This window comes from Euprymna scolopes, chromosome 10, assembly GCF_053919585.1.
Source record: "Euprymna scolopes isolate OS-2025 chromosome 10, ASM5391958v1, whole genome shotgun sequence".
NCBI classification, from domain to species: Eukaryota; Metazoa; Mollusca; class Cephalopoda; order Sepiida; family Sepiolidae; genus Euprymna; species Euprymna scolopes.
Window position 1 is genome coordinate 159,190,437 of NC_136491.1, and position 15,512 is coordinate 159,205,948.

The following is a 15,512-nucleotide window of genomic DNA, read 5'->3' on the forward strand; positions in this document are numbered from 1 at the left end:
TCAGAAGAACGATGGTATTTTTGTCTTCACCATCTTTAGTCTTTATTCTTCTTCCTCTCTAATAAGTAGTCTTCCGTTTTATTAAGATAAAAACAGTTCTGTCCTTTGTGTTCTTAGAGTGATCTCCCTTTGCTTGTTGTTGTGTATCATTAACTGGAAAACAAAGATGGAGGTTTTCAATAAACGGCACGTGATCATAATAAAGTAATGTCTTACCATTGTTGTATTTCCTCTTCAGAAACTGAAATTAAAAAGAAAAAAAGATAATTATGATATTGTCTTTAAAGCCAAAACAATGAGAAACAAAGACAAACCACAAAAATAAAATCACATTTTAAAAAAAAAGAAGAATTTTCTCAAATCTCTGTTGCATCTTATACTAAACTTCAAAGTCTCTCTCTCTCTATATATATATATATATATATATAGATAGATAGATAGATAGATAGATATAGCATAATCATTCAGATACTGGCTATCGTTAGATCACTGAAGTTGAGCAATGCTGAGAAATACTAGGCACTATATGTACTGTGCTGGGATATAGAAATTTCCAGGTTAGTATCTAGGAGTGCGTTTAAAATCACTGGGAGAAATGCACCTGCAGTCTTCATTAAGACACCCATCTAGGAAAGGAAAAACGGATACAAAAACCTGGGGTCTACTGTCTGCTCTGTCTTATGGCAGCCATTGCACCATCTGAGATGAGTAGTGGTTCAAAAAAATATGGCTGGTTCTAAACAAAACCTTAACCACTATCAACAAATCATCTGTGTGGATTTCAGACAACTTAGTTGCCTCGATGTCATATGTTGGGATTCGAGAGTCAATTATTAATAGTCATAGTAATATTAGCATTATAAGTTTGATTCTGAAATAAGGGATTGAATAGCAATTTCAATACACTTCATCGTTTACAATGAATAGTCTATTATAGAAATCGCAGTTGTTTGTGTGTTTGTGTGGATGCTGAAAACTTTTGTCATCTGCATCGAACCAGCATGAACCTGCTACCGAAAGATCTCCTGTATACATAATATCGAAAAGTTAGAAAAAAATTGTTATTTAATGTAGAAATTTTGTTTGAAGGGGGGGGGGTCAGGTAAAAGTCTTGGTTTTTACACTGTTTGTAAATCACGCATGCATGAATGGTCGATTCATTGTTTCATTTTTAAAAGCTAAATGTGCAATGTGATAACATTAGTAGCCATTTTGGTCCCATCTATAGTGTGTTCGTTTACGAACTTAACTTTTGAACTCTAATATATTCGAAATCTCCATAAATGGAAATATCATATTCAACTGTATTTTACAACCGCTCCCACCCTGCTAGTTAATAATAAATATTATGTTATATATTGGGACCCTACGTCAGAAATTAAAGATTATTTTAACTAGTATGAATTTTGGCAAGGGTTAAATAAGTACATGTCAGGATAATCTGGTGGCAAATGGAAATAAACTCAACTGCAGATGGCGTGATTAAAGTGAGGGATTAAGGGTTACATCCCTTGATAAAAGGCACAAGATATGCAAGTGTCAAATGATATTGCGTAGAAATTATGTCACGTGTTTTAGGCACAGAGCAGAATTTTTAGATAGTTTGAGTCTGAAAGCAGACCAACAAGGCATGTTTGTAGAAATCTAAATGAATATCGCGTTGAGACTGTTCATGTGTCGACCATTTTGCGAAAGTTAGAAGAAAAATAATCAGAATTAGATTGGTCTTTCCTCCCATGAACACAGATTGCTTAAATAAAACCTTAAAAAACCAACAAATCTCCATTGTGTTTCCATGTGTAGATTCATCTAGAGTTAAACAGAAAACCACAAGATGATCGTGGTCCACACATGGAAAAGCGATAAGAATGAAAGACCACTGGCTGCACATGGATGTAAAAAGACTTTATTGGTTGTTTCTTAATCAATAACTGGAGATAACGCAAATGTACACAAGTACGTGTTTGTTGGAAAATGATATGTACGAACTGTTTGTTTAATGTTTGTTTGTGTTGGACGATTAATTAGAATCAGGAATGAGAAAAATCAGACCTTTTGCAAGTATCGGAATTGGAAAAATGTGTGTTTATTTTCCAATGCTAAAAACGATTCTTTTAATAGTTTTTTTTTTAAATTTAATTTTGTTTAAAGTAGTAGTAAAAATAAAATAAAAATTCCTTGATTTTAAACGAAAAAAACTAAAATTTATAACTCATCCCCACAAGTGTGTTTTTACAAAATATCTGCAACTTGAGTTTTTATGGTAATCGGGAAAAATAACAACTTTATATTTAAATATTTTGAGATTTACAAAGAATCGGAATCGGGAAAAAAATTGGAATCGTCCCATCACTCATAACTTGTTTATTAAAATGCTACAATTATATTTCAGGCAAAACAAAAACAAAAAAAAACTGGTTGAGAATGTGTTATGGTGTAAATGTATGAAAGAATAACGAAAAAAACTCGAAAACATTGAAATAAAAAATATTTTGTGCAGAAAATACAGAAACGATGTTAAGTGGAAACTGCACAACTGAGGGAAAAAGTTACGACTGTCTCTCTCTGAGTCTTGGGTTTAGACTGCTGCAAAGCAGAACCTGGTCACTGAAAGAATAATCCATTGTCAGAATCTGTAGTGGTGCCACCCGAACAGAATGGTTCTAACAATATCTGATGGCATATTTCCCCAATAGGCTTTTGGCATTTGTTCCGATAGCTTTTAACCCATATGCCATTAATATTAAGCAGTGGTAGAGTCTTAAAATTTCGACAACCTTATAAGAAATCCACTTTGAAACTTTCTCAAATAGTTTTGGAGCTCAAAAATATTTTATTGCTTTTAATATTAAAGATGTATTAATAGTAGTAGTAACATTATATCAAGTTTGGTTTAAAATCTGTTGAATGTTATGAGATGCAATAAGTCAGTAATCGGTATGCTAAACACAAAATGTATTTTTATGTTTATGAAAATAGAAATCGCATATTTAATATCAGTATTTTTGGTTGTTAAAAAATATATTGATTTTAAAAAATCTATTTTCTCTCTCTCGAAATGGAGTTAATATGACTAAATAGGTAAACCAGTTCGATAACAATATTTATCAACACCAAAACAAGTAAATATGTTATTTGTATTATTTGAACTTTTCAATTCACTGTTTTCATCTTGAATGCTATTTTGACAACGTTTTGGCCGATGTAATCTCCGACCTTTTTTTAGGTATATCTTGTTGAACTCTGGAATATGCATGGAATTTCAAATGCAACTCTTTATTTGATCCTCGGAGGTATCATGTTCTCATTCCATCAGCCATGACTGGGTAAAAGTTCTAAGTAATTTGCAATTGTATAGTTGGATGTTGCCCACACTGAGAATTGAGCCTTTAACCTCCAGAAATGTAACTTACAACTGAATTTTACCAAATACTCTATCCATTATGCCATGGGTCTGCAAGTTCGACAAGATACACCCGAAGAAGGTCGGAGATTACATCAACCGAAACGTTGTGAAAATAAGACCCAAATAATACGAACAATCAATCCTCTAAAAAAAAATTCAGAACGTAAATCTGTTAAATCATAAAAAATGTAAGAATTTTTGAGAGACTTACTAGGATTTTTGAACAATGTAGAATCTGCACTATCGATTCTACTCAGGCGAGTTTTACTCAATTCTTTCAAAAGTATCAAAAAAGAATTTTTGCACTTTATTAAAAGCAAAAACTAAAACAAACGGATGAGCAGGTTGTTTTTTTTTTGTTTTTTTTTCTCTCAAAGATTTTACGCATAAAATGCAAACATTGAACAGTTGCGTTGTTGGTTTTGACAAACGGTGTGCTAAGAAAGAATTATTGATTTATTGGTCAAACAACCCAATAGCGAAGTGAGAAACGGAATCGTACAAAAGTATTGATCTTCCGATTTGCTATCAATTCTGGAAATCATACGAACGAGGAACGAAACACAACACCAACTGCCACTTTCAGACTTCAAATAACAATGCAGAGGTTATATATATGATACGAATACTTGTTTTTGGACAGGTAAAATTAATTCCTTGAACAGAACTATTCTGCATTGCTTTTATGTCCTACTATAAAGATTAAAATAAACATATGAAGCTATTAAAACTTATTCAAGAATCCTTATTCCGATTTTGATCAAAGTCTATTAAATGATTTGGTTAAAAAAAGAACGACTCAAATTTAAGTCTCCAGAAGAAATTGAAATTCAGAAAATCTTTTATTAGTGTCTAACGACTATGGATGAAATTTAATGCAAATCTGAAATATTTGAATTTTCAAATGGAAAGTTGTAACCATATCATAGTAAATGCAACCTACATTACAATCCCTTAGAAGTAGCAGCTGTGTTCCAAAATATATAAATGATCAATTAGTTACGGAATTAAATCTGTGCATAAAAATATATTTCTTTCTCCTCCATATCGAAGTTTTAAAAATATGTATAGCAATTAAGCTACACAGAATTTTTCCCATTCCATAAGGATTCGTCAGCTTATTGATGAATCTCAGAAGGATGAAATGCGAAAAATTCTGTGTAGTTTAATTGCCATATATATTTTCATAACTTACTATGTAGCTCTACTCACATATTGAACACTGTTAAAATAAATACGCAAAATAGATATGTAACATAGGTTATATATACCATAATATGTTATATATATATATATATATATATATATCATATGTTACGTATAAATATATATATATATATATATATAATGTTATGTATGTATGTATATATATATATATATATATATATATAATGTTATGTATGTATGTATATGTTATGTATATATGTGTATATATATATGTGTTATGTATGTATGTATATATATATATATATATGTTATGTATGTATACATATATGTATATCATAATGTTATGTATGTGTGTATATATATAGATCGTAATATGTTATGTATGTATATATCATAATGCTTTGTAAATATATATATATATATATATCATAATCACATTGACACACCACTTCTCAGTTAAGCAAGGTTAAGCCTGGCTAGTACCAGATAGGCGAACATTTGGAAATTCTATACGCTCCCCACTTATCTCGGCATTGTTTTCGGTCATCCTGAACATCCACTTGCCACTGGCATTTAACAACACTGACTCAGGAGATGTGTGGTTAGAGATTACACAACTTTTGCCACAAAAATTCCATGCGCAGGCTCCTTATAGTGGATATCCATAGCCTGTCAAGACTGAAAGAAGCTATCGTGTGTGTGTGTGTGTGCGTGCGAGATGAGAATAATGGAAATAGTATTCTGACGAGGTAGAGAGATAAAAAAGGAACAACCCAATCACATGTCCATCAACGTTCCCTCTTCATTGTAAGACTTATCAATTTATTCATCCAGAAGATATCTTTCAATAAAGACGAAAATGATGGACGTGTATATATATTTCATCTCTCTCTCTCTCTCATATATATACATATATATATTTCATCTCTCTCTCTCTCTCATATATACATATATATATTTCATCTCTCTCTCATATATACATATATATATTTCATCTCTCTCTCTCATATATACATATATATATTTCATCTCTCTCTCATATATACATATATATATTTCATCTCTCTCTCATATATACATATATATATTTCATCTCTCTCTCTCATATATACATATATATATTTCATCTCTCTCTCTCATATATACATATATATATTTCATCTCTCTCTCTCATATATACATATATATATTTCATCTCTCTCTCTCATATATACATATATATATTTCATCTCTCTCTCTCATATATACATATATATATTTCATCTCTCTCTCTCATATATACATATATATATTTCATCTCTCTCTCTCATATATACATATATATATTTCATCTCTCTCTCTCATATATACATATATATATTTCATCTCTCTCTCATATATACATATATATATTTCATCTCTCTCTCTCATATATACATATATATATTTCATCTCTCTCTCATATATACATATATATATTTCATCTCTCTCTCATATATACATATATATATTTCATCTCTCTCTCTCTCTCATATATACATATATATATTTCATCTCTCTCTCATATATACATATATATATTTCATCTCTCTCTCATATATACATATATATATTTCATCTCTCTCTCTCATATATACATATATATATTTCATCTCTATCTCTCTCTCATATATACATATATATATTTCATCTCTCTCTCTCTCATATATACATATATATATTTCATCTCTCTCTCTCATATATACATATATATATTTCATCTCTCTCTCTCATATATACATATATATATTTCATCTCTCTCTCTCATATATACATATATATATTTCATCTCTCTCTCTCATATATACATATATATATTTCATCTCTCTCTCTCATATATACATATATATATTTCATCTCTCTCTCTCTCATATATACATATATATATTTCATCTCTCTCTCTCATATATACATATATATATTTCATCTCTCTCTCATATATACATATATATATTTCATCTCTCTCTCTCATATATACATATATATATTTCATCTCTCTCTCATATATACATATATATATTTCATCTCTCTCTCTCATATATACATATATATATTTCATCTCTCTCTCTCATATATACATATATATATTTCATCTCTCTCTCTCTCTCATATATACATATATATATTTCATCTCTCTCTCATATATACATATATATATTTCATCTCTCTCTCTCTCTCATATATACATATATATATTTCATCTCTCTCTCTCTCATATATACATATATATATTTCATCTCTCTCTCTCATATATACATATATATATTTCATCTCTCTCTCATATATACATATATATATTTCATCTCTCTCTCATATATACATATATATATTTCATCTCTCTCTCTCATATATACATATATATATTTCATCTCTCTCTCTCATATATACATATATATATTTCATCTCTCTCTCTCATATATACATATATATATTTCATCTCTCTCTCTCTCATATATACATATATATATTTCATCTCTCTCTCATATATACATATATATATTTCATCTCTCTCTCTCTCATATATACATATATATATTTCATCTCTCTCTCTCATATATACATATATATATTTCATCTCTCTCTCTCATATATACATATATATATTTCATCTCTCTCTCTCTCATATATACATATATATATTTCATCTCTCTCTCTCTCATATATACATATATATATTTCATCTCTCTCTCTCTCATATATACATATATATATTTCATCTCTCTCTCTCTCATATATACATATATATATTTCATCTCTCTCTCTCATATATACATATATATATTTCATCTCTCTCTCTCATATATACATATATATATTTCATCTCTCTCTCTCATATATACATATATATATTTCATCTCTCTCTCTCATATATACATATATATATTTCATCTCTCTCTCTCTCTCATATATACATATATATATTTCATCTCTCTCTCTCATATATACATATATATATTTCATCTCTCTCTCTCTCTCATATATACATATATATATTTCATCTCTCTCTCTCATATATACATATATATATTTCATCTCTCTCTCTCATATATACATATATATATTTCATTTCTCTCTCATATATACATATATATATTTCATCTCTCTCTCATATATACATATATATATTTCATCTCTCTCTCTCTCATATATACATATATATATTTCATCTCTCTCTCATATATACATATATATATTTCATCTCTCTCTCATATATACATATATATATTTCATCTCTCTCTCATATATACATATATATATTTCATCTCTCTCTCTCATATATACATATATATATTTCATCTCTCTCTCTCTCATATATACATATATATATTTCATCTCTCTCTCATATATACATATATATATTTCATCTCTCTCTCATATATACATATATATATTTCATCTCTCTCTCTCATATATACATATATATATTTCATCTCTCTCTCTCATATATACATATATATATTTCATCTCTCTCTCATATATACATATATATATTTCATCTCTCTCTCTCTCATATATACATATATATATTTCATCTCTCTCTCTCTCTCATATATACATATATATATTTCATCTCTCTCTCATATATACATATATATATTTCATCTCTCTCTCTCATATATACATATATATATTTCATCTCTCTCTCTCTCATATATACATATATATATTTCATTTCTCTCTCATATATACATATATATATTTCATCTCTCTCTCATATATACATATATATATTTCATCTCTCTCTCATATATACATATATATATTTCATCTCTCTCTCATATATACATATATATATTTCATCTCTCTCTCTCATATACATATATATATTTCATCTCTCTCTCTCATATATACATATATATATTTCATCTCTCTCTCTCATATATACATATATATATTTCATCTCTCTCTCTCATATATACATATATATATTTCATCTCTCTCTCTCTCTCTCTCATATATACATATATATATTTCATCTCTCTCTCATATATACATATATATATTTCATCTCTCTCTCTCTCATATATACATATATATATTTCATCTCTCTCTCATATATACATATATGAAAAAAAGAAGGGGGAGGGAGTATATATAAGGATAAAAAGAATCCAAACTTAAATAAAAGTCAAAAAGTAAAATGTCTCTATTCAAGAAGATGACAAAATAAAAAATCATCTAGAAGGCACAACGGTTTAAAAAAAAAATGAAGAACACAAAGATTTGTTTGTCTTTTGCATTCAATGGTGGCCTTCTCCATCGCACCCGCTCTGCTTCCATCTCGGCAAAAATGGGACACTTTCAACTCTTTTCTTCTCTCGTTGGTTCTCTGTTCGCTTATCTACAGACAAAAGAGCCAGAATCGTCCTGTGGCAGACAAAGATTGAACCAAAACTTGTTTCTTTTTTGTCTCAAACTATTTAGCTCTCCACCCAAACCCGATCATACATAACACTATCAAAATAAACAACATTGTAAGACGTTTTTTGTTTTTTTTTAATAGAAAATGTTTTTGTTTTTTTCCATTTCATGTTTGTATTAGGAGAGGAGGAGGAGGTAGCATAGTGATAAAAATGTCTAACACGCACATACGTCCTTTTTCCTATAATAAAGATCAACATTATAATAAAGTCTTATTTCTGTTTGTTTTTTCACAATTTGGTTAATATTTACAAAAGCTACACTACTTCACATATTTTCATGAACATTCATATACTTTTATTTCCACATATTTTATATATATATATATATATATATATATATATATACTAGTAGGACCCATTAACCGGCGTTGCCAGGTGGAAGCATACCGCCCCCCCCCCGTAAAAAAGTGAAGTACGGTTGTTGTTGTTGTTGTTGTTGTTGTTGTTGTTAGTGGCCACCATAACCTGTCCATGTTAAGAACAGTTTTCGGAATAAACCCCTCAACCTCCCCATGGTAGGAAGGCAGGTGCATTACAGTACAGAATGCAGGTATTTATATCTTGAAAACTACCTGTCTGCGCCAAATATAAATGACCTTGTCTTAATGAGTATACTGGAAAACTGATACAACTCATCATACTCAAGGAAATTTTGGAGTTGGATCTAATGTAAAAATATCCTGCAAAAAAAAAAAAGTTGTAGAAGTCGAAACGTGGAGGGAAAAAACACAAAAAACAAAAGAAACATAGGGCCCCTTCCCCAAAAATAGGTTCCCTGTAAACTTAAGTATGCAAGCAATAACAACATCCCCCCAAAAAAGTGCTGGACAGATGGTTGGGAAATTGCCCCCTTTCCTCTAAAGTGAATAACGTAAAAATGTTGTTCTTCCACGTTCTTTCTTGGTAGTGGTCAATGTTTGTTACTTTCAAAGTATATAAAGAAACACACTTAATCATTGTAGAGAGAGAGAGGAACAATACGTTTGCGTGTGTTTTGTTATAGCAGATAGAGACACTCAACCGCCCCACCCTCACAAATAAAAAAGTAAAGAAAGCTAGAAATCATAGTTTAATATGAGAACAAATGAACGTGGAGAACGATTTGTGATAATATTTAGTTTTAAATAACCGTAACTTTATAAAAAAAAAAATCTAATAGTGCTAAAAGGAATAATTCTTTAGTTTTTTTTTTTTTTTGAGAGAGAGCGCGTGTAGATGATAAACTAAAATGCAAAGTAAACGGTAGCCATTCGTTAAATTTGTTTGTTGGTAGTTAATGTTTTAATATATGCGAGCGGCCAAGAAGTAAACAATGTAAACGTAATTTTGGTTTCATATGTGTATATGGTGTAACAATTTGGCGTAACGTTTGTCGTGCAGACGCCATGTTGTGTATAATTCGTAAGGGTTCGTTTTTGTTGAAGGTTTAAAATCTGGAATGAGAGAATTACAACTGGCACCCAATGAGAAAGGGTGAAATGAGCGAAGGAAGAGATCATTATTTTGTGAATCTGCAAATTGGAAGTGAACGTTATTTCTGTGGGTTTATGAGTCGGCTAATATGGGTGATGAGTCAATACAAGCCTACTGTGTGTAATTTTATGCAGTGTAGAGTGAGGGCAGTGAGAGCAGTTATGAATTAGAGAGAAAATAGGAACTATTTCATCTAATTGCATTGGCGATAGTGATGATTTCTCTCCCAGGATGAATTGTAGGATTTTCTTACATGGTCTAAATCTGTCTATAATGAAGTTGTAAAGTTACATAATATAGTGGCTAATAGTATGTGGTATCTGTTATTGCAAACCTATAGTAATTTGGTCCAGAGGGGAATTTTTGCAATCAAAATATTATATACAGGAAGGATTTATTCAAAATGAATTAACATTCATGAGGTTATCTCATTTGCACATTACATTAAAGGAAATCTGTTTTAATAATTTTTTAATGGAAATTAGTAATATAATTGTTTTAAGTATTCTATTTAGAAATATTATAGAAATTGATTTATTTAATTTATTCTTAATTATTAGTATTACCAACATCAGCTGCGTTTAAAAACCGTTTTCGTTTAACCTATGAGTTATTTCCCTTTAAGCTATGAGATTTTATTTTCCTGTTTAAATTTCATAAGTGAAGATGACTGCTTTATGCTTCTAAAAATCCAAAATATAGTCAACTTTCAGGTGAATTGTAACAACTGAGGTTATTTGGTGTATCTTAAATAGTATGTGACTAAACAACGCCAGGTATGTACATCTAGTATGTATATATATATATATATATATATATATATATATATAATTTGTAATAAGCCAATAAATCGCAGAATTTTCTTTAAACATTAATTTAAAAATTTTAAATCAACTTAGTTTCGACAATATATGTCTACACCAGGTATGTAAACAGTTTTATGTTTGTTCTTTTACTATCATCGGGGAATGATGCTACTAGAATAATTCACCCAATGCTTACATTGAAGAAAAAGAAATTTCTAATTTATTTCACACGAGCCATGTACGATCCTCCTGGTTGGAACTTTGAAAAATTAAAAAAATCGTTTAAGGTGACAAAGATTTTGATTTTCTAGTGACACGATGCCACGAGAAAACAAAACAAAACAAAACAAAAAACAACAAAAATACAAACTGATCCCATGTCTGATGAAAATGTATATCGACAAAACTTTTAAATATCATCGAAAATTTTTTAATAAATCTTTCTTTTAAAAATCTGCATTGTATTGGATTCTTAACTTACAAATTATAATTTATGTAATGCAATTAATAGAGGAAATTAGAATTTGATTTAGATAATCATTATAAAATGTTTTGTTTGTGCGATTGCGATGAGCGCAATAGCAAAGACGTCACATTTTATTTTTCTCGTTCGTTTCCTTCTCTGCGGTACGGGTTCGAGCCTGCCTGCCTACTACCACTTTTTTGTTGCTTAACACACACCTCCAAGCACCCGGGCAACGCCGGGCTCCAAGGCTAATTTCTATAGATATGCTATTTATTCAAAAGCAATCAACATCGAAGAGGTTATCTCATTTGCATATTACATTAAAGAATATCTGTTTTAATAATTACCTCTAATTTTTTTATGGAAATTAGTAATATAATTGTTTTAAGTATTCTATTTAAAAAGCTATGAGATTTTATTTCTCTGTTTGAATATTATAGATGAAGATGACTATGTTTTATGCTTCCAAAAATCCAAAATATGGTCAACTTTCAGGAAAATTATAACAACTTAGGAATATTTGGTGTATTTTAAATAATATGTGACTAAACTCTCCGCCCAGCAATATGTTTTTTTTTTTTTACTTAGCAATGCGAGGTATGTACACCTAGTCTATATTATATTTCTCTTATTCTGTCTATCTGTCCGTACCATTTTTTCTCAGAAGCTACTGGTTCGATCTGACTGAAATTTTAAACCTTTGCTATGATAAAGCGCAGGGAACTAAGTATTATGGTATTCATTCGATGCACAGTTAGGGATTAATAGGAATTAGAATTCAATGCAAAAATGAGTACAAAACTAACCATATTCAACCATTAATTTGGTATAAAGTACTCAATCTAAGTCAACGGTCCATAACTTTTTCCCATTTTTAACCGATAGAAAGTCTAGTACATTTGTATATATAGAAATTTTATCGGGTATTTCGAGTATTCTATAAAATAGTGTGTAACTATATAGCTTTACATTGGGTTGTTTTGAACCACAATTTTTCTATTCTTATCATATATATATATATATATATATATATATATATATATGCACACACATGAAATAATATACGAGGGGCGTTCTAAAAGTAATATCTCCTATTTTCCATCAGAGAGGATTGCAAATTGTCTTGTTATGGTGAATGAGACTTTCATTCCTCTGTTGCAGATATTGACGGCATGAGATTCTAAGAAAGCCACCCCTGTCATGGACATCCATCAGAAGCAGAGATGCGTCATTGAATGTCTGGCAGAAGTGCATTGAGAATGGTGGTGGATGGTATAGAAAAATAATTTCCGGAGCATAAAAAGGTCGTTTGTTTTAATGGTACCACTAGCGTCTTCATAGTTCTTCAACTTTTTTAATTAACAATGGAACAACCCTCGTATATTTTATGACTATATCTAAAAAATATTAACCATTTCTGTGCAGCTTACTTGGCATAACCATATGCATCAAATAGCAAAACAATTCAGTAAATAAAAACTCTAAGAAGAGACAGGAAATTCCATTTGACCAGCAGAAGATGGAATATTTTCTCATCGTCATCATCACAGTATATGGCAATCATACATTGAAATAGTAAAAGCCAACTATGCTCACACCCATCTCCAAAATAAAGAGACAAGCAGTCGCCATTGTCACAGGACTTCTCGCTTTCAGAAATCAATAGGTGCGGCTATAAATGGCCAACTTCGACGACGATCATCACGTCTTTCTCGCTGTTCACGTGCCTAGCCATATTATCAGTGAACGTGGAAACTCAGTAATGACGAGGAAAGAAGGCTGAGATTCGGGAAAAATACTACCATTCAGAGTTGGTGTTTTCAATTTGGTTTACAGCTCAACAATCTCTCTCTCTCTATATATATATATATGTACCATCGAAATGAAATTTATTTTCCACTTTAGTATTCACATATAGCTAATAAAGTTCTCTTTAGATGGCTCAACAGTGCAATACTAGAGCTATAAATATGCGTATAATATTCCCTTTCACTAAAACCAGAAACACATTTCAATGTTCTTCTAAAAAATATAGTTTATAAAGCTGAAACATTTTTTGAGATGAGCATTAAATTGAGTTCAAATTAAAGTTAAAATTATTGACGCAGTAATTTTATAAAAGTATATATATATATATATATATATATATATATATATATATATATATATATATATATATATAGTAGTTTCCTTCAGTTTTGATAGATTATGGATATCCACTGTAAGGGTGCCTGCACGGGAAATGTTTGTGGCAAGAGTTGTGCAATCTCTATCCGCATCTTTTCTGGGTCGGTGTTGTTAAATACCAGTGGCAAGTAGAGGTTCAGGACGACTAAAAACAACGCCGAGATGAGCAGAGAGCATATACAGCATCTTGAATTCCCAAATTATCACCCATCTGTGGTACTAGCCAGACTCAACGTTGCTTCACTTTGGTGATTTGCCAAGGACCGGTGTGTCAACTTATATATATATATATATATATATATATATATATATAGAGAGAGAGAGAGAGAGAGAGAGAGAGAGAGAGAGAAATAGATAGATCGGTTTTGTTTTATGATCGAGAAATTTTGTTTATTTTTTTCGTTATTTAAAAAGTAAAAAAGAAAAAATTAAATTTTAATTAAAAGTTCTTTTAATTAGGCTTATGTTGTTGTCCGCGTAAAAGCATGTAACAAAAAGACAAAAGGAAATATGAAATGGTATTTTAACATTAAAATAAACGAAATGTTCAAGATTGTTTTTTTTATTTTATTTCCTTTTCTTCGACATCAGCAAACGTTTTGATTAAAAAAAAATCATCTAAAAACTCAATACTATCCGTGATATCAGGAGTGGTAAACATTTGGTACTCAATGGGACATTTTTTTTTACTTATACTTTAGACACATAAACTTTTTTTTGTTTTACAAGGGAGTCAGCACTTATCAAATCCCAAACGCCACTCAAAGATAAGGGTTAATGAGCCTCAGATAATCAATGAAACAGCAACCTAACGATTAGTTGTGTTGGAAATTGGTTAAAACTTGATCATTTAAGAGGACGTATACATCGGACTTGAAAACGACTATGTTGTAGTCAGCTGGAAAGCATTCCCGCAATACAGAGTTCTACAGGTCGGCAATTCTATGAAAGAAATTTTGTTCATGGAATTTACATTTGGATTTAGAGAGATGAGAAATTGTTGATAGTGCTTGTAGCTAGACGAGTGTTTGTTGTGAAGGTTTTGCTGGGAGGAACGATAGATTGAAGCTCAGTCGAGCACTTGCTATGAAAATAACGATAGAGCAAAGGTAGACTTGAAACGTCTCTTCTATGAGAAAGAGGATACAAGGAGGAGAAAAGGAGTTCCTTAAAATTTGGAAATCTCTATGTATATCATTATATGAAAGGAATTTTGTATGTGTGTGTGTGTGTGTGTCTGAGTTCATTCCCTATGGATTCGAAAACAACTAGGTCGATTTTTATGAAATTTCACATGAAGGTACTTTATGTGCTTGGCAGTGTTCTTAGATAGGTCTTGTGTCAGAATGTCTTCGATAAGTATCAATAATTAAAATAATTCAATGAAAGAAAGAACAAGTGATTTTGACTAAAGTTAACATCTTAAACAGCCTAACAGCATTTGAGAAGTTTTATTACCACACAAGCCAAAAGGCCCAACATATAAAATCAACAATAGGTTCTTTGATATGACAGGGTTGCGTTGAAAAAGAATATTTCTGTTCAAGGTACAATTTTACAATGAT

The 15,512-nt window shown here is 30.2% G+C and overlaps 1 protein-coding gene across 1 annotated transcript in view; it reads right to left on the reverse strand.

Moving 5' to 3' along the window:
* The window catches only part of LOC145286333 (neuronal calcium sensor 1-like), a 682,613-nt gene that overhangs the window by 374,806 nt on the left and 292,295 nt on the right, over positions 1 to 15,512 (reverse strand). The window contains exon 2 of the mRNA XM_080135259.1: positions 217 to 241. Coding sequence (XP_079991385.1) covers positions 217 to 241 — 25 coding nt within the window. The remainder of the gene's footprint in view (positions 1 to 216; positions 242 to 15,512) is intronic.